The 26,126-nt window shown below is 35.7% G+C and overlaps 2 protein-coding genes and 1 long non-coding RNA gene across 5 annotated transcripts in view; 2 read left to right on the forward strand and 1 right to left on the reverse strand.

The window, feature by feature from the left end:
* Nucleotides 1-12,865, forward strand: part of LOC106064181 (uncharacterized) — a 30,309-nt gene extending 17,444 nt beyond the window's left edge. The window contains exons 8-14 of the mRNA XM_056018249.1: nucleotides 944-1,099; nucleotides 1,807-1,907; nucleotides 3,230-3,416; nucleotides 5,641-5,844; nucleotides 7,968-8,179; nucleotides 10,396-10,489; nucleotides 12,197-12,865. Coding sequence (XP_055874224.1) covers nucleotides 944-1,099; nucleotides 1,807-1,907; nucleotides 3,230-3,416; nucleotides 5,641-5,844; nucleotides 7,968-8,179; nucleotides 10,396-10,489; nucleotides 12,197-12,660 — 1,418 coding nt within the window. The 3' untranslated portion in view covers nucleotides 12,661-12,865. The remainder of the gene's footprint in view (nucleotides 1-943; nucleotides 1,100-1,806; nucleotides 1,908-3,229; nucleotides 3,417-5,640; nucleotides 5,845-7,967; nucleotides 8,180-10,395; nucleotides 10,490-12,196) is intronic.
* On the reverse strand, nucleotides 12,810-24,622 carry LOC106077133 (DNA polymerase lambda-like). Of its 3 annotated transcripts, none has more exons than XM_056018250.1 (10): nucleotides 24,414-24,622; nucleotides 23,102-23,736; nucleotides 22,901-22,978; nucleotides 22,607-22,714; nucleotides 22,338-22,517; nucleotides 21,671-21,799; nucleotides 17,110-17,278; nucleotides 16,428-16,519; nucleotides 15,671-15,832; nucleotides 12,810-15,563 (listed from the first exon to the last, which is right to left on the reverse strand). In XM_056018250.1, exons 1-10 carry the CDS (start codon nucleotides 24,526-24,528, stop codon nucleotides 15,456-15,458), a joined length of 1,776 nt encoding a protein of 591 aa, XP_055874225.1. In that variant the 5' UTR covers nucleotides 24,529-24,622; the 3' UTR covers nucleotides 12,810-15,455. The 3 variants fall into 3 exon arrangements, with proteins under 3 accessions (XP_055874225.1, XP_055874226.1, XP_055874227.1); XM_056018251.1 differs by lacking the exon at nucleotides 24,414-24,622 and adding an exon at nucleotides 24,305-24,368; XM_056018252.1 differs by lacking the exon at nucleotides 15,671-15,832.
* A 113-nt stretch (nucleotides 24,623-24,735) lies between these two features.
* On the forward strand, nucleotides 24,736-25,920 carry LOC129924242 (uncharacterized). Its single transcript, XR_008776238.1, has 2 exons — nucleotides 24,736-25,091; nucleotides 25,753-25,920. It is a non-coding gene; the product is annotated as an uncharacterized LOC129924242 (long non-coding RNA).
* Nucleotides 25,921-26,126: the final 206 nt, after the last annotated feature.

The following is a 26,126-nucleotide window of genomic DNA, read 5'->3' on the forward strand; positions in this document are numbered from 1 at the left end:
TCGTTTAGTATTTACTCAATGGTATTTGACTTTAACGAATTACTCCATTCTTTGCTCAAATAATTTCATTTGTTGGCAATACAGTTTTGAAACACTTGAAGGAAAAAATGTTTCTTTTATTAGGAAAATATATATATATATATATATCAGTGAATTAAGTCGTATTCCACATCCAAAGAGCTCAAGTGGCAGATGTGTTTTTTATGGATAGTGGTTGAAAAAAGTTGGCATCTAGTTAGATCGACTATCAACTCCATTCTCTTAACTCGTGTCATAACATACTACCAGTGGCGTAGCAAGGGTGGGGGAGAGGTCCAAATATGAAAAACTCCACGGGCTCCCACTTGTGGAGAGTTCCTAAATGAGTATCCGAATTTTTTTTTTACATTACATATTACGCCATTATCTCATGTCATGATGTCGAATGTGAAAATGCAGGGGCTCCTAAAGGGGTCAAGCCCCCCTGGTCACCAAATCCCTAGCTACGCCTCTGCATACTACAATCAAAGTTGATTCTGAAACGTCCTTCGATTGATTTTTACAAAGCTTATATCAACAGACTCCGTCTGTTTGTTTGTCTGGTACAAATTTTGAACACGTTATTTCTCCCACTTCCCATTCTTGGATGAAGACTTTGCGTGAATACTTATGTTCCCTAATAAAACATGAATCTATTTAAAAAATTTAGCCAATAAATTAGTGATAGTTAATTGGTTTTGTTTGATATTTAAAAAAACCTAAAACGTGAACCAATAACCAAAAAAAATAGAATTAAACCAATTAGTCAATTAATTATTGGTAATTATTGTATTTGATGTCGTATAAGAAAAATAACTTCTACGTTTTTGAGATTTATGGTTGAAAGAGCAAAATTCTTCCCCTTAGATCAGCTTTGTTTTTTAAAAAGGTTTTTTTATTTAAATTTTGCTTGTTTTATTACTAGATTTCTGGATGATTAAAAACGCCCAAAATATCATCGGTTCAGTCAGCTGCTGCCCAGGCTGCTTCAGTTTGTATCGAGCTAACGCCATCAGAGATGTCATGGACAAATATTCCAGCCCAACAAAAACACCTTTCACAGTCTATGTCAAAGATACAGGTACATTTGTTTCTCTCTTTAAGGCTGGTATTTAGACTTGTCCAACGGTCAAACGTCATTTTACAAACTTCAGCAGAATAAAAGCATATATACTACATCCACAGACCTATATATGGTATAATATATACATAGGTCTATGATTACATCATACTATTTATTTTACATTTACCTAAATAAATCGTAACAAGAGATTAAAAAACCTATATTTATTGTAGTATTTATAGGTCTGTGGTTGTATATTACATAGCCTTCGTAACTTCTTCTATAGAGAAATAACTTTTGTAATTTCTTTTACTGAAAAATTGGGCTATTCGCGTCTGACACATATAATTTTTATGTTCAGCAACAAAGCCCATAATACAATCCCATATACCTATTTAATTAATGTCATAAATATCGTTAGGGTCCCGAATTCGAATCCTTGTGAAGACTGGGATCTTTAATTTCGGGATCTTTGAGGTGCCTCTCAGTCCACACAGCTCTAAAGGGTACCTGACATTAGTTGGGAGAAAGTAAAGGCGTTTGGTCGTTGTTCTGGCCACATGACGACCTCGTTAACCGTGGGTCATAGAAACAGATGACCTTTACATCACCTGCCCCGTAAATCGCAAGGTCTGAAAGGGGAAACTTTACTTTTTTTAAATAACAAAACAGTTAGGTTTTTTTTTTTTACTTTGTCAACTAATGTTTGGGAACAATTTCTACAGGTGAAGATCGCTGGATGGCTACCTTAATGATGATCAATGGCTGGCACATGCGTTATTCTCCCTTTGCTGATAACACCACATACTGTCCAGATACATTTGAGGTTAGAAGTTACAGTTTTTTAATGCCCCTATACTTATAGATGCATTGAAATGTCAGGGTTCAAGGCTAAACTTAAGAAAGAAAAAAAAGTTAAGCATATTTTGGTTACAGTGTAGACATGTATGGTTCCTTCTGTCTCGATGATGTACACAGATGTACACAGATGTACACAGATGAATCACTGGTGTTGTTTTATTCTCCATGAATCAAGGCAAAGTTAGCTGTGACTAAACTAGCCGATTCTGGAGTGGCAATCTTTAGCACATTTCGTGCATGAGAAAACATCTATTTTTAGAGCTATCGTTTACAATGTAGATATAGCAAAATGATATATCTACAATTTTGATAAGTAAATTGATTCGTGAAATAAACGAGTTTTCTTCGGAAAGATTATTGCACCACGACCCATATCTCCAACAGGTCAGTAAGGCATGGCTGTAGTATGACAGCGGGCAAGGTTTAAACTCGGAACCATTGTGATGACGGTTATAAGCAAATACCCTATGGCCAGGCTATCCTTTTACTGAACAGTTGCTATCTTTCGAGTGACATGGTGACCAAGTGGTTACTCATTTTGTTGCCGTTTAGAAAGTCTTCAGTTTAAGTGACACATTCGTGATAACTCGAGATTATAGAACAGAAGCCCGTCATTTGACGTCTGCTGAAACTAGACTTGGTTTTTGTGCTGGTCATTGAATGCCCTGGTAACTCTTTAGCCACAGGTAGTCTTGTTGTTCTTTTGTTGTTGTTGCTGTTTTGTAACTACTTAATATGCGTGAAATGTGTATTACATTTCGAAATGGCCAACCTTTGATCTCAACTTTCAAGTTAGGCTAATCATAAGCTAATAATAAATTATGGCTTTCATGCTTATACCATGCTCAGAGCGCTTTGGTCCAATCTCATTTGTGGACCAGTGGAAGGGGAGGGGGAGTATCTAGGAGAAGGTTTTTTCCGTGCTGCCTTTAGGGCGCTCAGTAAACACAACTCTGCCCTAGTCGGATGTCGAACGTCGAGCCCCCTTCATAGGTAGCCAAGCCAAACCAAGTTCAAACGCACTTAGCCTCTCGACCACGCTTCCCACACAATAATGACAAGTCTCAATGAGTTTCGCAATTATTTTTGTTACTATAATTACATTTTCTAATAGTCTGAAGTAGTACAGTACAGTCATAGATTTGCGATATTTACATTAACTCTTTCTCTCCGTAATTATTTACCACATTATGGTGGAATCAACGTTGGTATCGTCAGTTAGGAGAGAAAGAGTTAATAGAGTTGTAACTCAACTGTATTTACCATTTTTTCTAACTTAACCTTTAGGAATACTACAAGCAGAGACGACGATGGATTCTCTCGGACATGGCAAACGCCATTTTAGTAGTTCAAAACCTATTGCGACTGGTCCGGAACAATGAGTGCTTCAGCCTGATGTATGTCATCTACCTGGTCAACATGTTCTTAAACAACGTCATCACACCTGGGACGGCCATTGTCATGATCACTGCAGGTGAGAGGCTTCAGTAGTGTGCGGGTGTCGTGTTACCGAGTTGCTTAGATGGTGATAATCTAGACAGAGGCAGCTGGACAGCTGCATGCGGAAGAAAAATGGGGGAAGTTTAGGAAAAATGGTTCAAATTGTTACAAAGTAACGTAGTGCAGCGTACAGAAGGTCTTACTTTCGAATTCTAATGAAGAAGATAAGGATATGGTTAGGACCTTTATAATGTGTAAAATTTGATGTTGAAAGTGGTAACACATTAGAACTTTAATATTGAAAGTCGTAACACCTTAGAACTTTAATATTGAAAGTGGTAACACACTAAAACTTTAATATTGAAAGTTGTAACACGCTAGAACTTTGATATTGAAAGTGGTAACACTTGTTTCAATCTATCTACAAGAATTGTGACCTCAAGTAATTCTTCATTAGTTTGAGGCGCGAGAAGCTTCTTCCACAATTATGAATATTGCATAATGCCGTTTTTTATAATCGCACGTAAGATTGGTGTTTTCCACATTGAATGACATCCCAAAATGACAATTCTTGTCTATATATTTCAGGAGATTTGTATGAATGTTCTAAAGATTTTGATGATTTCCGGATATTTCCAGGACTTTTTCTTATATTTTGCAATTTCATGAGATTTCCAGGAGCTCCTGGTAAATCGATAGGAGTCCGGGGGAAATCTGTTAAAAGTTATAAAATGGTTAAATTTAATAATTTATACACCTAGAATTAGCGCGGATCCTATGAAAGTGAGGGTCCTATAAAAGTGCGGGGCCCACTGCGGTCGCATAGGTCAGGCCCTGCAAAATAGCGCCGTATGCTACACCGCCGGTCGACTAGTAGATATTAAAGTGTCTTATGGAAGGTTCAGTTTGTATGTAACAAGGCGCGTGGACCTACAACGTCTGAGACCAGTTAGCTTACAAAGTAAATGTCAAGTTAAAGGTCGTCCTTAGAGTCCAAGTAATACAGTATTACAGTGGCCAAGTAAAAAAAAAAAGGGAGGTCACTGAGGACAAATGTAACTCTGAATTTCAAAAACTAAGTGCCGCAAAAAAAAAATGCCGGTTGTAAAACGTACTGGGAAGAACGCCTAGATTTAAAAACACAGAATGGGAAAGATTGATCTAGATCTAGATCTCTGTTAAATACATGGCTCGTTCTCTCTACATCTCTCTCACCTTCTTTCCTTCTCCTCAGATTTTTTCCCTTCTAGCCTCTCTCCTCAGTTCTCACTCTTTCTCTCTACATTTCTTTCTCCTTTCTTTACATTATTCCCCTCTCTCTCTCTCTCTCTCTCTCTCTTTGTCTCCTTAACTTTCCAGTCCAACAACTTCTCTTTTCTATTTTATTTCTTGTTCTTACTCTTTCTCTTTCCTTCTTCTCTTATGCTTTCCTCCACTTTCTCTTTCCACATCCTTCACTTTCTCTTTCCACATCCTCCACTTTCTCTTTCCACATCCTCCACTTTCTCTTTCCACACTCTTCACTTTCTCTTTCCACATCCTCCACTTTCTCTTTCCACATCCTTCACTTTCTCTTTCCACATCCTTCACTTTCTCTTTCCACATCCTTCACTTTCTCTTTCCACATCCTCCACTTTCTCTTTCCACATTCTTCAGTTTCTCTTTCCACATTCTTCACTTTCTCTTTCCACATTCTTCACTTTCTTTTTCCACATCCTCCACTTTCTCTTTCCACATTCTTCATTTTCTCTTTCTACATCCTCCACTTTCTCTTTCCACATCCTCCACTTTCTCTTTCCACATTCTTCACTTTCTCTTTCCACATCCTCCACTTTCTCTTTCCACATCCTTCACTTTCTCTTTCCACATCCTTCACTTTCTCTTTCCACATCCTTCACTTTCTCTTTCCACATTCTTCACTTTCTCGTTCCACATCCTCCACTTTCTCTTTCCACATTCTTCACTTTCTCGTTCCACATCCTCCACTTTCTCTATCCACATTCTTCACTTTCTCGTTCCTTCTACTCTCTCTCTTCTCTTTCCTCCTCTTCGTATCTCCTACGCCTCTCTTTCCATAAATCTCTTTTCTTCTATTTCTCCCATCTCTTCCTCTAGATCCTCTTTTTTTTCTCAATCTCTATCTTTCTCCACTCTTCCTCTCCTCCTGCCTCTCTCCTTCTCTCTCTCTCTCTGTTACCCCCTTTTTATCACTTTTCATTGCCTCTGTCCTAACAAAACAAAGTGACTTCTATTCCTAGGTCTGGAGCTGGTGTTCGAAATCCCTTACGTCTACACAACTCTCCCCATGGCCGTCATCGTCTACATGTACGCCTTCGTTTGCACGTGTACCAGCGCTCGGACACAGGGCCTGCTGACCAGCGTGCTCATGGTGCTCATGGGCAGCATGTTCTCCTCGGTGGCCATCTACGGCTCTTACAAGATAACTGCAGGGATGGCAGCAGGTAGGTTAGGTTGACTCTTACATAAAAGTGTGCCTTAAAGGAAAAATGTTTTACTTAAATGGGTCACTGGTGGAGGCGCAGTGGCTGACAAGAGGGACAATAAGAGTGGCTACCTTTATTTTTTTATTAGAGTTAGTCCCCTTTATTACTTGATTTAAGTCCCTGTTAACTGTTTACAATTGCCACTCTCTTGAGTCTTTCAACTGACCAGTGTAGTTTGAACTAAATCTCTATAATGTTTAACTAATACTTGTGTTGTTGTACTATTGCTTTGTTACTCAAGAGGAGTGTGCCACTGTTGTGGGAAGAGTATTTCGATAATGAGCTAAGTAGACTTTATTTATTTGTTAGTACTAAGTTGGTTTATGTAAATGGTATAGGTCTACTTAGTCTCTTATGTCTTAACCTCTCCTGTATGTTTTTTTGAAAGACATCTTTTGTTTAGATACTAGACAGTAGTGTGTCTCGTGAATGACGTCATTTCATTGTTAATGCATGTATGATATTATTGTAAACCATCTTTTTGGTTTTTCGGCATAAGACATTATTGTGCCTCTATGATGGTGGTTCTTCAATTATATTGACCGGCAACTGTCTTGCTACTTTGCATTACTTCATTATGTCATTTTTTTTCCTGAGCCTTTATTGCCATTTATATTTTTCATGATCTTTTTCTTTTGTTTGTAAATAAACTCCATTTTTTTTTGTGGCAACTGAAATCTCAGAATTATTACTTGTCTGTCTGTAGTTTTGTACATCTAGAGGCTATAGTTATGAGCCTAGATAATATAATTGGGACCACGAAGTACCACTGGATTAACTTTCCAGTACAGTACAGGTCACTGGTCTTATGACCTATCCTAATTCTAGGTCACACCACCCATTAGTTGGGGAAAAGTAAAGACTGTTGGTAGTTGTGCTGGCCACATGACACTCTCGTTAACCATAGGCCACAGAAACAGATGATATCATCTGCCCTATAGACCACAAGGTCTGAAAGGGGAACTTTAAATGGGTCCCTACTGGTAGTTAGTATGAACTAATTCTAGTAATTTAAAAGTTTAGACCGAAAGGTTATCAAAATGTATATAGTTCGTCCATCGTGGTTCGATGATGACCACTTTTGTCATCCAGGAGGCTGAGGGCTTTTCAGTGGGGTTTTGTGCCTCCTCATGTGGCTGGTGAGACCTATTTGAGCCCGGAATGTTCGGCTGCACACTGGGCAGGTTATTCCAGCTGGAGCTAGTGTCATTGGCCTTGCTTTTCTTCTCTGGCGTTTTTCTTCTGCCTGCGTTGTTCTCTTTTCCTGAGCAACCTGTGCGCAAGTTTTCACAGCGCGACGCAATGATGCTCTGTCATGTGCCTCTGTCTCCCAGGTGGCTGGGTCTATATTGAACGCCTTCAGAGAAGCTTTGAGGGTGTCCATGAAGCGTTTTCTTTGACCGCCTTGCGGGCGCTTTCCTTCCCTTAATTGGCCATACAGGAGTCGTTTAGGGATGCGGCGGTCTTCCATTCTGCAGACGTGTCCTTTCCATCGCAGCTGGGACTGCATCAGGATTGTAAACATGTAAAGGAGTAAGACACTAAACAGGTTGTTGTATTTTTGTCTATAAGCTGTAGGGTTGATACCTTAGAGGCGTGATAACTGAATGGTATTGCGCATGCAAATCTTAATCCAGGCAACACATTACTTTTAAAAACTATGCTGTCCATAAGATCGATTGCTTAAGATATCTGGCAACTTAAGTAGTATTAAATGATGCATCAGATTGTAGAGAAACACGTGACCGATTGATATATGATAGTTGTAGGGCCCTCCACTAGGCTGCCTTTAATAAGAGTTATGTGAGATGTTTTTTCGCTACTCGACAAACATTTAATAGGCAGAGGTTTTTCTCCTTCACTGTGACGCAGACGACAAAAAACCTTAGCGCGCTATTACTTTTTACCAAAACGCCTAAATTAATTTTAGTTGACTTTCTGTACAAGATTTTGTATTGCATTCCCTTTCCCCATTTCGTTCCCATGGATCACTCCTCCCCTCATCTTATCTAATATGATACTATAGTAATTTTTTTTATACATTTTATAAATTATGGAATTATGGGCCTTGTCTTCTCCAGAGATCAAGGCCGGTCATTTTCATTTCCAGCAGCATTACGTCATACTCCTGCTGACCCTCAGTCTTGTCTACGCCGCCTTGATGCACCCCAGAGAGAGTCACCAGATCATCTACGGGTTCGCCTACCTCTTCATCTTCCCTGCCATGCACGTCTTGTTGCCGATATACAGCATCGCCAACATTATCGACCAGAGCTGGGGAACACGTGACTCGGTAGGTGGTTATAGAATAGGTTTCACTGCTCGTAGAATAGGTTTAACAGCTCGTAGAATAGGTTTCACAGCTCATAGATTAGGTTTTATTGCTCGTATAATAGGTTTCACAGCTCCTAGAATAGGTTTCACATCTCGTAGAATAGGTTTTATAGCTTGTATAATAGGTTTCACAGCTCCTAGAATAGGTTTCACATCTCGTAGAATAGGTTTTATAGCTTGTATAATAGGTTTCACAGCTCCTAGAATAGGTTTCACAGCTCGTAAAATAGGTTTTATTGCTCGTATAATAGGTTTCACAGCTCGTAGAATAGGTTTCCCATCTCGTAGAATAGGTTTTATTGCTTGTATAATAGGTTTCACAGCTCCTAGAATAGGTTTCACATCTCGTAGAATAGGTTTTATAGCTTGTATAATAGGTTTCACAGCTCCTAGAATAGGTTTCACAGCTCGTAAAATAGGTTTTATTGCTCGTATAATAGGTTTCACAGCTCGTAGAATAGGTTTCCCATCTCGTAGAATAGGTTTTATTGCTTGTATAATAGGTTTCACAGCTCGTAGAATAGGTTTTACTGATCGTATAATAGGTTTCACAGCTCGTAGAATAGGTTTTACTGATCGTAGAATAGGTTTCACAGCTCGTAGAATAGGTTTTACTGATCGTAGAATAGGTTTTACTGATCGTAGAATAGATTTTACTGATCGTAGAATAGGTTTTACTGATCGTATAATAGGTTTCACAGCTCGTAGAATAGGTTTTACTGATCGTAGAATAGGTTTCACAGCTCGTAGAATAGGTTTTACTGATCGTAGAATAGGTTTTACTGATCGTAGAATAGGTTTTACTGATCGTAGAATAGGTTTCACAGCTCGTAGAATAGGTTTTACTGATCGTAGAATAGGTTTTACTGATCGTAGAATAGATTTTACTGATCGTAGAATAGGTTTTACTGATCGTAGAATAGATTTTACTGATCGTAGAATAGGTTTTACTGATCGTAGAATAGATTTTACTGATCGTAGAATAGGTTTTACTGATCGTAGAATAGATTTTACTGATCGTAGAATAGATTTTACTGATCGTAGAATAGATGTTACAGATCGTAGAATAGGTGTTACAGATCGTAGAATAGGTGTTACAGATCGTAGAATAGATGTTACAGATCGTAGAATAGGTGTTACAGATCGTAGAATAGATGTTACAGGTCGTAGAATAGGTGTTACAGATCGTAGAATAGATGTTACAGGTCGTAGAATAGGTGTTACAGGTCGTAGAATAGGTGTTACAGTAAGCCTCGAATTGGACCTCCCCCCCCCCCTTTTTTTTTTAGCTACGCCACTATATATGAGTGGCTTGATAACATGCTAGTAACCCATAATACATCTCATCAACCAATCAGCGTTGAGTTCTCGCTATTGCCATTATGTGTGTTTAATAATTAGAAATTGTATTCAAGATGTCGGCTGACGTTAACACTGGTAGTAAAATTAAATTAAAACAACTTTACCTTGACTCAGATGTATTCTTCTCGCAAAGTACAAATTGTTCTGCGTTTAGTTGCTCGCGTATGCTAACACGAATAATGAACTAGTGGGAAAAGTCTATTCTTCTCATAAATTAGATATTCAGTAAAGCTACATTACAAACTATGATATACTGTGTTTTATATTGTGTTATGTATGTTTAATCAAATAAATATTAGCCCGGTTTATAAAGTTTGGAGGTGCGGTGGCTGAGCGGTTAAGCGCTTGGCTTCCGAACCGGAGTCCATGTTTCGAATCCTGGTGGAGTGTGGGAGTTTTAATTTCGGTATCTTCAGGCGCTTCTGAGTCCTCCCATCTCTAATATGTACCTGACATTAGTTAGGGAAAAGTAAAGGCGATTGGTTGTTATGCTGGCCACATAACACCCTCATTAACGGTAGGCCACAGAAACAGATGACCTTTACGTCATCTGATCTGCCCTATAGACCACAAGGTCTGAAAGGGGTACGTCAGTATGTAGATGTCTACCAACACTGGAAGCACCTCTCAGCTAAGAAAGAAGCTGAAAACAATAACGGCGGATTGTCCACTTTATTAGTGCATTTTATTTGGTATTTAAAACCTGTCATTAAGTCATTTTCCCTAGTCGTTGAGTTGCATGCCATAAATATTTAACAATATATACATGCATATTGATGGGTCTATATTACATTGACGTATTGTGTTATTCAGAATGAGGCTAAGCTTCCAAAGATTTCCTGTCTTCCCAGTTTTAAGAAAATGAGAAAACGAATGAAAAACTCCAAATTAAAAGGTATCACCTTAGGTAAGTGTACTAAGTAACTCAGGTAAAAAAAAATAATAATAATTAAAGGTCATTGCTTGTTAGTAAACTGAGCAGTGGTTTCCAAATCAGGGAACTCTCCATATAGTTTTCTGTCTTAAGAATGTTTTGGGGCCAGTGTCTGGTTCAGGCCTCTTGATAAAGAATACAGTTTTGAAGGACATGATCAGCATTCTCCGGTGACACTCCTCATGGGCAGATTTCACCTAGTTTTAAATTTGAGCTTCCGGAACATATGTTGTCTCATTCTGTGTCCGGTTCTGAGTCGAAAGATTAGACGTTGATCGACTTGTCGGGATAGCTTAAAATAGGCGTCACCTTTCTTGGGATTTGGATTTGTTGGTTTGTAGCTCAGTCATTGTATTATGCAGTTGTGGGTGTATTATAATTTTCTTAGTGTTGAACTTAAAATAACTTGAACAAACTTCTTTTTGGTGAACAAAATCTGAATATAACTTTTAACAATATACACAGATTCAACCCGAAACGGTATATAGATGTAATAGTAATGAATGGAAACGACATTTTAACAAAATTTGACTCGCAATAAATATACTAAATACACGTCTTTGCTGTCTCATATCTCTGGGTCGTCTGCCTTTCAACTATCACCCAGGTTTCTGTGTAAATTTAAGTCTCGAAGGGTATTATATTCCCTTTGCAAAATCTTGTGTGACTAAAGAGAGCCAATCGTTGATACACAGCTGCGGTCACAGGTTGGTCATCTGTAATCACAAGAGGCTGTTGCACTTTCACCCTACTTTCTACCCAGATGACTTCTTAACATTATGACAGATCCTGCTGTGGTTTCATCCTTCGACAAGACCAAAAAACTAATGCTCCCTTTCTTCAACGTTACCTTGGAGACACACACTGCTAACATGTAAAGTATTGTGGTGACACTAATACTGACACGATATTATTTTCAGGCCCTAACCTACAAAAAACAGCTATTTTGAAAGTGTGAACAGATTTGGGCTACTACTCCCGTATCGCGCTGACAAGAAACTCGCCTGTCTGACGTAAATCCTCCCATCTCCTGTAAAGGTTTGGTAGCAGAGTAGAATTGTCACCTCTGATAAAATTACGTACCTACTATAGCTACCCCTGACTACCTGCAGGCTGACGCAGAGATTCTTTCACGTCCGATTTTACAGGACAGGTTTTCTTCGATTTAATTTTAAGCACCGGTGTAACCAGACTCAACCTTCAGCTCGGAAGCTAAGCAGTTATACCCCATTCATTAAACTGAATTTATAGTTATCTACGTAAACACTGAACAAAGGTAAGGTATAATTTATATTTGTAAAATTGTGCTGATTAGAATGTTTTGGTCGTTGGGGATCCAACCTTTATCGGCCTGGTCAACGATAAACGTCTCACTGGTGACATAATAGAAAAAAACAAATTAAAAAACTTGATTGACTCGATAATCTGCAATTCCATTATGTAAATAAGTTCCGAGGAATAGGGCGGTACCTCTTCAAGAATCTGATATGGCCCGCAAGTTGGAAAATCATTTACTTAGTCCCACATTGAGCAGTAGTTGATAAAAGATTATGTCTGAGTTTTCGTCTGTTTTTACACAAATGCTTTTTTATTTAGCGTTCTTACTGTTGCACAAAGCCTGAAGTAGCGCTATTATTACCAATGTGTCATCACTAAATATTTTCTCTCATCTTTCCGAAGGTTCTCAAAACTTAGAAATGGACACACAAACTGAAATTCAAACCATCTTGTCCTCGTTGGCTCGAGACATGTCACAAGGAGACGAAAAAGCCAGGGAGGAACACAAGTTCTGGGAGTCTCTCGTCGCCACCCACCTTGGCATTGCTGTCAACCAAGGCCTGGAGAAAGCTGCGTTGGCAGAAGGCCTCGGCAGGTTAAGGAACCGTCTGCTCGCTGCTTTCCTCTTCTTGAACGCTGTCTGGTTGGCCTTCCTATCTTACTTCTACATGGGACTGGACTCTCCTTTGTCACGGCTGAACATTTACGGAATCATTAGCGGAGCCCTGTATGGATTCACTTTAATCATTCAGATTCTGGGATTGACGGCCGGGAGAATAGAGCAGGTTTTGAGAAAACTGGCTACTTATGTTCATGGAGATGATATGCCAGTTTGGGTTAAAGAAAGAGAAGACAAGTCAAAATAAGAGAGAGAGCGAGTATGTGTTGGAAGATGTTTCAAGTATGGCTACAGATACGGTACTGTTTGGATGGTGTTAAAATGCCCGGTTCATGGTGCTTGATGTTAATGTGAAAAATGTAAAAATGATTGTGCTAAATGATATCAACCGTAACATAATATATAAATATATTTATTTCAAACACAGAAAATAAAAAATATATATATTTCAATGTATACATTTTTTAATAGAATGAAATCAAGTTTACTTCTGATTTAACTTGTCTTGTTCCATATGAAATAATTTAAAATGTTTTAAAAAAAATGCAGAAATTAAACTGCTAACTTGTATTAACTTTGAAATGAATAACAAAAAAAAACAACAAATACAGTGGCGTAGCTAGTGTATGGGGAGGGGGGGAGTCAAATCAGAAAGTCCTGCCGGGCCCCCACTTCAGAGGGCCCCAATGAATGTCCTAATTGCCTCTGCCATGTAATCTTGCTATTCATGTGGAGTCAAAAATACTAGACAGTATTGATCTAGATGATGTTATAGATTCTATGCCTTTGCTGCACAGAAAGCACCATGTGAGGTGATATGAATTGAGATTTGTCACTTGTGCATTATCTTGCCAGTAAACAACGGTATTATTCATTAAAATAGTTTTAATGATTATTTTTTGTTACTTTTACTTATATACTGTGTACCTATATTGGAATATAGACTTAAATATTTATTAAGTAAATTATCTCATGTCATGATGTCAAATGTAAAAATGCAAGGGGGCCCTAAAAAGGTCAAGCACCCAAATCCCTAGCTAAACCACTGAACAAATTTGATATAATTTTAAATATCACAGATTTAAAACATGAAGAATTATAAAAATAAAAATAATTTAACAATATTAAAAATATTATCTGAAAGGTCTACAGGTATCCATGTGAGGCGCACATGCTTTGCTTTCGAACCTGGGAATCTGGGTTCGATCTTGGTGAAGAGTGGGATTTTGAATTTTGGGATTTTTAGGGCGCCCTAGAGTCCACCTTACTCTAATAGGTACCTGACTTTAGTTGGGGAAAAGTAAAGGCAGTTGGTCATTGTGCCACCCACATGACACCCTGCTTGTTAACCCGTTGGCCAAAGAAACAGATGACCTAAACATCATCTGCCTTATAGATCGCATGGTATGAAAGGGGAACTTTACTTTTTACTACATGTAGCCAAAGAAACAGTTCCTGTCAAATTAAAATAAATGATACAATAAAAATAAAATAGTACTGTCAAAACACTTTACTAATATCTACTTGAATAAAACCTAATATTATACTTAGAAAAACCCAAGATTGGTATGTTACAATAATCATCAGTCCCCATACAGATAATATCTTACATCAAACCACTTTGATCATGTTTGTGTGTGTTCAATTTATAGGCTATTGGCTGAAAATAAATAGTTTTAGTATCAGCCACCTCTAAGTCCAAACCGTGTTGAGAGTTTCATTTGAACACTGTTCTGATATAAATACATAATGAAATACTGGTCATGTGGAAATATTTGATAAACCCATATTTTTTATTTGTAAGTGTTGGCTACAAATACATATTGCAGTTACTTCCAATGCAATTGGTTATAGTAATTGCAATGATATACATCTCTTTCTATATCTATACAACATTAACCCAATAGCTCCTATTTCAACTCCTTCCTGTTAAAATTCTTTGCATACCCTAAGCAAAGAGGGGTGGCTCTGAATAATGAATTTAAAAAAATAATAATAAACATTTTGAGCAAAATAATAAAATTTAAGATCTAATACTAATAAATAAATAAACAACTTTAAAAAAATATAGCAATATTTCTAGTTTAAAAAAAAATGTATACTTTTAATACCTTTAGAATATAAAAAAGCTTCAAAAATACAATTTATTCCCGGTGGGTGCTTATACACTGGGGCTATGGGCCATTTCATTTGAAAAATTCTTAAAAAAGCGATACACATACAGTTTCACTAAAAATAGTCACCACACTCTAGTTCTTGTTCGAAATGAGACATGATTAGCTCTTAGAATAGGAAAGTTTTAAAAACTGTTGATAGTGTCCCAACGCATTATCCTATTGTAAGACTTATATGTAAAAGATGCACTGTACTACGGTAAGAGCTATTGGATTAATAATAACACAGGCCAAGATCTATGGCTCCGACCTTAATTTTTTGTTTATATATATGTATATAGGATAATGAAATATATTTATGATTAGGATTTAGTTGTATTAATGTATTTTTATCGTTTTGCGAGTTAACTGTTTTTCATTATTATAACCAAATCCTTTGGAATAACCACATCATGCATTTGTAATTACTATTTTGATATGCTGTTTCATGCCACTGTCATATACTAAATAGATCTTACAGGAAATGGTTGCAATAAACAGGCTACAATATTTTATTAAAATTTAGCAAAATATAAATAATAAAACATTTTTAAATACATATTAAAATTCAGTATTTTATGTAAGTAGCTAGCCAAATATTTTCAACGACCATGACAAAGGTATTTAGTATTCTATTACTGAAAAGAATAAAATCACAGATATATTTAAAAAAGCTAATATTGCACTTTCACTATTATATTTAAAATAAATAATTGGCATAAATTATTGTTTCTTATAGTTTAAATAATTAATAGATATACAAGTAAAATGTTATACACAATTAGTCGTTAAAACAAATATAAAATGGACTTAACTCTGAAACCAGCAGAAAACAGAAGGTCAACAATTGTATGTCCATAAATATTAAAGATACTCTTTTGAATAATTATTAATGATCTCTTTCTTCTGGAGGTCTGTAAGGTATTTTGAGAGCTTCAAACACGGACTCTTCTGTGGGTGTCTGAACTATCGTGCCTTCATAAATTTTGTCTGCACCCTGTACATTTAAGAATAAGAATGAACTGTAAAAATCTATCCATTTAAAAAAAGATATAAGAATGCTCTATTGTTAATTCAAAAGTGAGCTATTCTAGCAACAGTTACCTTTCTTACAACACCAATTTTCAAGGCATGTTCATTGAGAGACATATTCTGAGTTTTACACAAGTGTCGCAAAGACCTGTTGAAATGAGCTGAGCCTGTAAAGTAGACCAAAGCACAGCCATACTCACTGTAGGGTACCACGATGATGTCTAACCTGCGATGCTTGAGTGACAAAAAAAATCTAAAATGAAAATATTAATACACACTATGCTGTAAAAAAAAATTTATGGACTATTTAGTAGTTAAGAAGAACACCACACACTGTAAACAAAAAATAATTATGGACTATTAAGTAGTTAAGAACAACACCACACACTGTAAAAAAAATCGTCAAAAAAATAAAGAATCTTACAAAACAAAAACTGGATGAACAACATGAAAGAATTCTGCTAAGGAAGGCTGCTTATTGAGAAGAGTGAAAAATTAGGTTAGGTCGACCCTAAAAGCATACCTACGACACAAGTCAAGGGAATGAGTGAGGATGATGGTTAAGCAAAACAAGAATCCTCTGTTTGGTTAAACTGCTGTAGGTTCATCACCACACTGACACATATCATCTTTGAAGGACTCAAATATTTCACACAGATATACACATTTTAATTCTATTTTCTTTTCAACAATAAATTAGAACTTAAAATAATTTAAAAAAAAACAAAAAAAAAAACATTAACAAAAACTACTTTTATTATTTAAACAATTCTGATTTTATTTATAGTCCACACCCTTAACGACCCCCAATGCGGTTTGTGGTTCTGACCTTTCTGTTTGGACCTTCCAATTTACACACACCAAGATATTTTTTCTGGTTACCAGTTTGTTCAACAGAGACAAGATCATCTGTCAAGAACCCTGTAAAAATAAATATAAAAAGATATGAACAAATTTCAAAGTACTAAACAACTTACACAACAAAGTTCAAGCAATCACGTTATTAACTTACACCATTAACTCAATTCTATACATGTTCTATTCTAAAAAAAAATGTAAAAAATTTTTTTTTTAATTCACTACACATTAGGCTAGAACAGAGATATAAAAACTGGTCAATTCCAATGTCAGTCAGGGTGTTTTATGATCCTTTTTTATCATTGAGAAGTACATAGGAGCCCAATTCATTAAGCACATGTTGTGTGTGTCTGTTGTGTTTTGTGTTGTATCTTATTAGTGTATATATTGTTAATGTTATAGTACATCTGCTGAGGTGGACTAATGTAGTCAAACTGAATTTCCATTTGTTTGGACCAATAAAATAATCTTATCTCTTATCTTGTCTTGTTAATTTAGAATGTAATTTTTGGACACACTACAAACAACATTGAAACTGATGACCCCCATGCTATCAACCAAAAGAGAAAAACTGAATGAATTTTCTGGAGCTCTGATGCATTAAAACATCCTCTATACTATTAAAACTATGTATATTATAGTCTTTGACTTACCAGATTCTTTCAGTTTAGTAATTAATTTAAAAAAAATTCCTTTATGAGATTTCCCATCAGGGTGTGTGACAAGCACATCCACATCTCCACATGTGGCTTTACCACGCCGATAGGAACCACAAGCTTGAGCGATTATTCCTTCTTGAATACTTTCAGCAGCTTCTCTTACCTGAAAAGAAAGTTTTAAATAATTTTTTTACAAAGTACTTACTCTATCTCTCCGTAATATTTTCCTTATTCAGAAGGAATTATTAATTTTTCCCATGTGTATTTCACTAGCCTGTTAGGGTTAAACTTTAATCATAGTTTTCTCTTAACCAGAAAATGTTATAATTGGTATAGATAAATGTATGCCCTTCTTATATAAAAAAAAAAAAGTGTAAAGTTTCCCTTTCAGACCTTTTTATATAACACAAATTAAAGTTTACAAAACCCAAAAATTAAGTTAATGTAATGGGGTCAAATCAATGATGACTTAATTGTGTAGTATGACATCAAGCATGTTTAAGAGACCAAGTAAGTACTTCTGCCTTTAAGAATCCTCTTCTTTGCTGCTATAACATCATTATTGTCCAAAAAAAAAAAAAAAGTGGCACATCTGGGTCTTTGTGAATTAGGTTTGCCGTTTTCTTGTCTACCCCAAAAAAAGAAAAAAAAAGCAGTAGGGACACAAATAAGTATCTATTTAAATCATCATTAAACTTAAAACCTAAAAGAAAGTTTGCACTACAAGTGGACTAAGCAATTTATTTTTTTGGAAAAAAAAAAAAAAAAAGAGGGGGGGGGGGGAATTAGGAGCAGTGGTAAAGATACCAGGGTTAAAGGGAGGGAATAAGTAAGCACTAATGTTTATCACCTCGTGTGGAGTTTTTGATCTCCCATCGAGCGCCTCCCCAGGTGGCGGATAGGGGAATGCCCTCCAGATATGGTGGGTACCGGGGAAATAAAATACCCGTGGTGGACCAAAATCAAACCTGCTGCCTTGCAGGAAGTGGAGGGATCCACAAAGGCTAGGGCACCTTACCCGAAAATAAGCTATCCAGAGAGCTGAAAGGGGCAGCCCCCCAGATGGTTATGCACAGGGCTAACAACTCTGTCATATAAAAAATACTGTTACGAAAGCTAATACACACAAGAAAACCCGGACAGATCTCAACTGAAAACGACCTAGGCCTGGAAAAGGACATGATTTTTGTTTTGCGACATGGAACGTGCTAAGCCTTTATAGAGCAGGTGCGCTAGCCCAACTTACTGAAGTGTTAAAGAAATATAGGATACCCCTTGTAGCCCTACAGGAAATCAGGTGGAAAGACTCGGACATTCTCAGAACCAAGGAGTATACTATATTTTATAGTGGTGGAAGCACTAACAACTTAGGTACAGGTTTTGCTGTTAAAAAGGAAATGGTAGGTAATGTCATTGGATTTAAACCTGTAACTGATAGACTCTGCTCACTACGTTTGAAAGGAAAATTCTTCAACATATCATTTATCAATGTTCATGCCCCTACTGAAGATGCAGATGATAACACAAAAGAAGCCTTCTATGATGGACTGGAAAGAATTTATGATGAAGCGCCAAAGCATGACATCAAAATAGTCCTAGGAGATTTCAATGCAAAAATTGGAAAGGAACCAGCATTCAGACCAATAATTGGCAAAGGAAGTTTACATGAAGAGACCAACAATAATGGCATAAGATTAGTGGATTTTGCATCAGGAAAAGGAATGTCTATCAGCAGCACAAAATTCCAACATAAGAATATTCACAAGGTAACCTGGATCTCACCTGATGGCAACACCCAGAATCAAATAGATCATATACTCATAGATAAGAGACATGGATCAGACATACTAGATGTAAGAAGTTTCAGAGGAGCTAATGCTGACTCAGACCACCTACTAGTAAAAGCTTAATTTAGACAAAGAATAAGTACCATACACAATTACCAAAGAAAGAGAGCACAGCAATATGATAGTCAAAAACTCACAAAGGATCCACTTGTTGCAGAAACTTATAGAATGGCACTCCAAACGCAACTGACAACACTAGAAAAGGACTGCGAAAATAACATAAATGAGCATTGGGAAATAATAAAGCATGCTATCAAAAGAACAGCAAAAGAGGTAGTTGGATTTAAACAAAAGAACGAGAAAATAGGGTGGTATGATGATGAATGCAGACAAACTATAGAAGAGAAGAACAATGCCCGAATGATAATGCTACAGAGAGAAACCAGGAACACTAGACAGCAATACAATGAAGCAAGAAGAAGGGCCACAAAAGTTGTAAGAAAGAAAAAACGGGAATGGGAAAAGTCCAAGATCACTAAAATTGAGGAACTAGCAAAGGAGGGAGACATGAGAGGAATGTATATGAAAATTAAAGATGAAAAGAATGGATTTCAAGCTAGATCACACATGTGTGAGAACAAAGATGGTCAGCTTATTACAGAAAACAGCAGGGTCATTGAGAGATGGGCTGAATACTTTGAGGAGATCCTAAATACCACTGAAGATGGAGACAATGGAGAATATGAACTGCCGCATGGGGGACCAGATCCCTTAGTGAACCCTCCAACACTCATTGAAACATCAGAAATAATTAGGACCATGAAGAATCACAAAGCACCAGGAGAGGACCAAATCACAGCAGAACTAATTAAATATGGAGGGAAAGACTTACATTCCCAAATACACAGACTAATATCAAGAATTTGGGAAGAAGAAGTAATACCAACAGAATGGGAAACGGCTCTTATAACCCCAATACACAAAAAAGGATCCAAGTTAAAGTGCTGTAATTACAGAGGAATCTCTCTACTAAATGTGACTAATAAGATACTGTCTAGGCTTATAACTAAGAGACTTGGAAAATATTCAGAAGAAATCTTAGGTGACTACCAATGTGGTTTCAGACCCAACAAATCCACAACCGACCACATCTTCACACTAAGATGTATACTAGAAAAATGCCATGAATACAACATACCAATCCACCAACTCTTTATAGACTATAAAATGGCTTATGACAGTATCAGAAGGAAATACCTATATGACACATTACAGGATTTTGGAATACCCAACAAGCTGACAAGACTTATACATATGACATTAAACAACTCAAAAAGCAAAGTCATAATACAAGGAGAACACTCACGGGAATTTAGGATTAAACGAGGATTAAGACAAGGAGACGCACTTTCCTGCATGCTTTTCAATTTAACACTGGAGAGAGTTATAAGAAATATACACATAAACACAAGGGGAACTATTACTAACTACTTCAGGAGAGAAAACATGGGTCCACAACCAACAGGGACGATATACAGCCAACCTCTACAATACCTTGCTTATGCCGATGACATTGCCTTATTGAGTAAAGAAACCTCTGACATCGCTAGAGCCTTCATACAACTAGAAGAAGCATCTCGACCAGCAGGACTTGAGGTCAATGACAGTAAAACCAAGTACATCACAATGACAAGAGACAATCAAACAGAGGGACAAAATATCAAAATCAAAGACCACGAATTTGAAAACGTCCAAACTTTCAAATATCTAGGAAGTACTATTAATTTAAAAAATGACCTACTAACAGAAATAAAGGAAAGAATAGCAGCAGGCAACAGGGCATTTTATAGCACCCACCATTTACTTAAGAGCAAAATGATTTCAAGTAAAACCAAGAAAATAATATACAAAACTATAATAAGACCAGCAGCAATGTATGGAAGTGAGACCTGGACACTGACAAAGACATCTGAAAATTTACTTAACACTTGGGAAAGAAAAATTCTTAGGAAAATCTATGGTGCCATACAGGATGAAACAGGGTGGAGGACACGCACTAACCATGAGTTATATCAATTATATGAAGACCCACCAATAGTGAACGAAATAAAAAAGAACAGACTACGTTGGGCAGGTCACCTTGAAAGAATGTCAGACAACAGAGGGGCGAAAATCGTATACAGGCAAAAACCAAAAGGCAGGCGACCCAAAGGCAGACCCCGAATGCGATGGATAGATGACGTGGAAGCAGATCTGAAGCAGCTAGGGGTTAGGGCGTGGAGACGAAAGGCCCAGGAGAGATCTGAATGGAAGGATGTGTTAAAGCAGGACAGAGCCCTCCATGGGCTGTAGCGCCACTGGGATGGATGGAATGTTTATCACCTGCAATTTTTTGTTTAATCCTCACATGGGTACTCTCCCCCTTTCCCTGCAACTCAAACTTCAACAGGACTATAATTAATTAATTTAATGCTGATTTTTACAACACTGGACAAAAAAATTAAAATAAGCTGGGCACTTCGTTAATTACTTATGATAAGCCCAGCATAATTATCTCATACAAGATTTTTTTCTTTCTTTTTACCATCTTCCATTTCACTAAAATGCCATCATCTTTATATGGTAACATTATAACTTGAATAAATCAAATGTGAAAAGTGTAAGTAAAAAACAAATCGTCTCCCTTTCAGACTTTGGGATCAATAGGGCATACTATGTAAAGGTCATCTGTTTTATAAGGTTAACAATAATGTTAAATAAAAACTGACCACTTTTTCTATTTCACCTGCTTCTTCTCTTGGCATCCTATCTAACAGTTCATCATAAAGACGTACACCGACTTTTTGTTGAGAGGTTAAATGAGCTTTTTGTTTCAAGTCGTCAATGGTTCTCAAGCCCTTGAAAGTTTGAGGGAAAAAAATACATGTTAGTCACAGTTTTCCATGCAACATATTCACATTAAATATTCAATTAATGTCCCACCAAAACTGCATAACAAAATGTTTCTTAAAATAATAACACATATGTTAGAGAAAAAATGCACATCGATTGCAAAGAACAATAACCCATTAATATCCATCTGAAACCTACTGTCCTTAGACTTTCAAACAGAGTAAAAGGTAAAAATCAAAACTTGCTAAACTCTTATTCCTCCTTTGTGAAACGACTCAGGACAGCACTTATGAAGCTCAAAACAACAGCAAAAAAATGTGACTCCATTCGTGGTGACTATATTGGTCTAGTCATCTGAATGCTCCAACATAATAATCAGAACAAGGAAGAAGAAGAAAAAAAACTTGCTATTCTAATTTAACTTTTAAATTCATAAAAACATAGTTGTTTTAAATGTTACCCCTTTGTGTTAAGTGATGAATACAAATTCAAGTAAAGCTGTCAACTCCAAGTTTAGCAAATATTAAAATATTTTTCTCTGACCTGCTGATACCATGCCAGAGCAGTCTGTGGTCCTGCTCCCCAGACATTTGTGAATAATTTTAACACTTGCGTCATTTCACAAGATTCAAATTCTTTCAGTTTACGCAGTTCCCCACTCTGAGCAATTTCCCAGATTTTGTCAGCCAGTCTTCCGCCCACTCCTGGAAGTGATTTGGCTTCCTGAAATATAATGAAATAGCTTGATAAGTCAGTAGGAAAGGTCATTTCATTATATAAATTCAGATGTAGATTCTTTCAAATGTAATTACCTCCCAAGAAGTTATAGGCTTTGGATAGTTTCTTATAGCTTTAATTGCTTTCTGGTAGCCAAAAGCTCTCCATTTGTCATTAGTACTTTCGTATGTTTTAGCCATTTCCTGTTGATAGAATTGAGCAATAATAGTTTTATATCAAGATTCACTCAATAGTTTAACAATGAAAAATTAGCGTTTGTTTTATTATTTCTGGAAAAATATTGATTCATTAATAATTAAGCATTGATACAATGCTTTTAACATCTTTTTATGTGGCATCTTTAAATAAAGACTCTTTTTTTTCCTTACCTCCAGCATATCAGTTATGTTAGTATTGAAGTTAGGCTTTGGATTCTTAGATGACTGAGCACATATCCATTTTTCAGGCTTAAAGTAAAAAAAAATGAAACAATAAATTACTGAAAGTTTTTTTTATTTGAACAATGATATCATCAGCTATTACAAAGCTTATGTTACTCATGCTGGTAGTGAAGCAAAAAAAAGTCTCACCTTGACTTTGGAGTTTGTTAAAGCTTCAATTACAGGCTTTATGCCTGCTTCTTTTTCCTCATCACTCGAGGAATAGTTGCTATTGCTGTCTGAGATTTTGTTTTTATTTAGAAAAGTCTGCAATTGTGAAGGCCCAGGACTAGTTGCCTTGGTACTACTCTTCAAGTGATTATCTGTTGAATCATTATGGCTTTCTACTATGCGTAGCAGGTAAGGTTCAAAGGGCAATATCTTTTTCTCTCGCAAACAAGAGCTTAGCCAAGAAGACTTTACCACAGGCACGGTGGGATAAGATTCAAGATGCAGAAGTTTACACATCCGATTAGTATCCATTTTATCATCCACAATTATAAAGGACAAAGTGTTTAGCACTGTTGAATCAAATTGCTCATAAATAGTTCCTCCACATTTGGTGATCTGGTTTTTGAAAATATTTATTCGCATTTTTTCAATTCCAGCTGGCAATATATAAATATATTTATTGCTAAAAATCTTTTTCTCAGAAGAATCAACTTTGTTAAAAGCAAAACATTCTTTAGAACTTTCAACTGAGTCGGAGGATGGTTCTGTTTTAGTTCTTTTGATTGGGTTCCCCTTTGTTTCTAAAATTCTTTTTCTGGAAGCCATGCTGAAGTCTGAAAAAGAAAAAGTTTTAAAACACCAAAGTATATAATATACAACTAAAAGATCAAGTCTAGATTTTAGATCTAGAAATCCCTGCAGACGGTAAACATCACCGGTATGATCCATATTTATGATATCCTAACCGCTTAAAATGCCCTATCTATTTAAATGTAATGTGTAATATAGTGATATAGACTATATTATAGTGATTTAATCTGATTCATATTTCATCATCCTGTAATGACTGTAGCTTTAATATATTCTAGATTATAATATTATTTATAGTATATATATCTATATACATTTATTCTAGGGTAATAGTCTAGATGCCCTGTATAATTAATATTATACTTTTATTTCTAATAATAATAAGATTATAATAAATTATGAATATAATATTTAAATAATAATCTTATTTTATTATCTGAAATCTGAACACTACAAAAGTTTTACATTTTACATAGAATCTATCAGTATCATTATTATATTATCATGATAATCTACTTAATTAATCATTTATTGTTTATTGTCATAAAGTAACTTATACTGTGAGTTATACTACTATAATAATAATAATACTATCAGGTCTATCATGATCATGGTCATGATGATGCCATAATCATCTAATCTAATCTAAATCTAGACTAGGTTAAGACTATATATTATATATCTATATACAGTAACTTACGTTTATCGAACAAGTTAAGCTCAGTCGCCGACATTTTTTTATGTTTGAATTTGTGTATCTCCGTAAAAATTAGACCTAGAAAAAAACTGATTGTATCTATGAATTCCTCATCCATTTTTCTTAAAAGGTAGATATGTTTTATTTTATTACTACTCAAAGTTAAACTTATATTTGATGTTAAAGTGAGTCAGGTCGATGCTTTCAAAAGCTTAAATTATCGAACACTGTTTACCTTTATTTTATCTTATCGAACATATTAAGAACTTATCGAACACACAAGAAGTATGGTGTTTCAAAAGTGTTCTAATCTATATTTTTTTATTTATATCATTTTCTTTTTACGCCATGTCAAGACAGACAGATTTTAGTCATTTTCACATGCTCTATATCGAAGGAATCTATCACTGATCAGCTATGCTTTTTTGTTTTTGACCTAATGTCATTATATAGCAACAATCCTTCTTGTATACCTTACCTTAAACATTTTGTGTTTTGCCTCTATTGTAATATTATTTTTTTTTGCATACATTTTTTATGTTTTTATTTATTTATTTTTTTTAACAGATCGCCACATTTTCTTTAGGGGAAGTTGACATTAATCTTTTAGGTTAATAATAACCTATGCATGCAGTACAGATGCTGTTCATCATCTTTTCATAAGCAAGCCTGCTCAAGAAGGTAAGAATTAAATCTTGCTTTTAGATTACTGATCAGCAATCTGAAAGTAAATTGTTAATGGGATGGAATTTATTAAATGTAAATAAAGAAATGCTATCCTAATTTTGAAATATGCTGGTTGTGGGTTTTTTTTTTAATGTTTTTTTTTTTAAGTTTCACTGTGATAATTGTTTATTTTAATTCTAAAATAACTTTTCAGCCAACTTATTTTTAAAATTACCATATAACTCTAATTACAACAGAATATAGTTGTATTAGTAAGAGCCTGTGATAAAGTTAATATAAATAAATTGGACAAAATATAATATTGAATGAATTGAAGCCTAGCTCGATCTAGTCTGCCATTGCACTTTTAGCATAGTCAAATACCAGTGCCACATTTGCTGACACCAATTCATAACATTTAATTTAAGGAGAAGATTCAACTCCAAATTTTGAAATACCATTAATTTTTGTGTTGCTTAATAGGCTTTAGAAGTAACCTAATTTTTGAGCACCGTTTATCATCAAGGGCTGGAAATATAACCGTTAAATAGTATGTCCACATAGATAAATGTAAGGTCTTCTGATGTTTAATTGTTAGATTCTTTTTATTATTAATACAGCTTGAAGGTAGTTTTATTACATGACTAATATTTATTTGTTTGTTTGTTTGTTCCAGCTGCTGCATGGAAGTCAAAATATGAATTATTGCCACCAGTCTTGAAGTCAGCTTGTAAAGAATGCTAAGAATTGAATGAAAATGCTGTCTTGATATCTTGTTTGTGCTGTTATATTTGTCTTTTGTGTTGGTTAATTATTCCATGAATAAAAAATAAAAAAAAGTTAATTGTGTAAGTTTGATTTAAGAATAAATGATCAGAGCATGCAAGTCTTATATAGTACGTTACCAAAAATTGTATTGTTTGATAGTGTTCAAACCCAAAAATGTAATTTAACTTGTCCATTACTTTATAAATATGTTGACATTATAGCTAGATGTATATAGAAATCATGCACTGATTCAATTTTTATAATTTCCAAACAATTATGTCA

Source organism: Biomphalaria glabrata, chromosome 1 (assembly GCF_947242115.1).
Source record: "Biomphalaria glabrata chromosome 1, xgBioGlab47.1, whole genome shotgun sequence".
Taxonomy (NCBI): Eukaryota; Metazoa; Mollusca; class Gastropoda; family Planorbidae; genus Biomphalaria; species Biomphalaria glabrata.

Bases quoted from the DNA above. Each gene is read 5' to 3' on its own strand.
- LOC106077133 (XM_056018250.1), bottom strand. From the start codon at position 24,528: ATGGATGAGGAATTCATAGATACAATCAGTTTTTTTCTAGGTCTAATT. The intron at 23,737-24,413 runs GTAAGTTACTGT...TTTCTTTTTCAG, and splicing joins GCTTAACTTGTTCGATAAAC to ACTTCAGCATGGCTTCCAGA. The intron at 17,279-21,670 runs GTCAGTTTTTAT...CTTTCTTTTCAG, and splicing joins CAGGTGAAATAGAAAAAGTG to GTAAGAGAAGCTGCTGAAAG.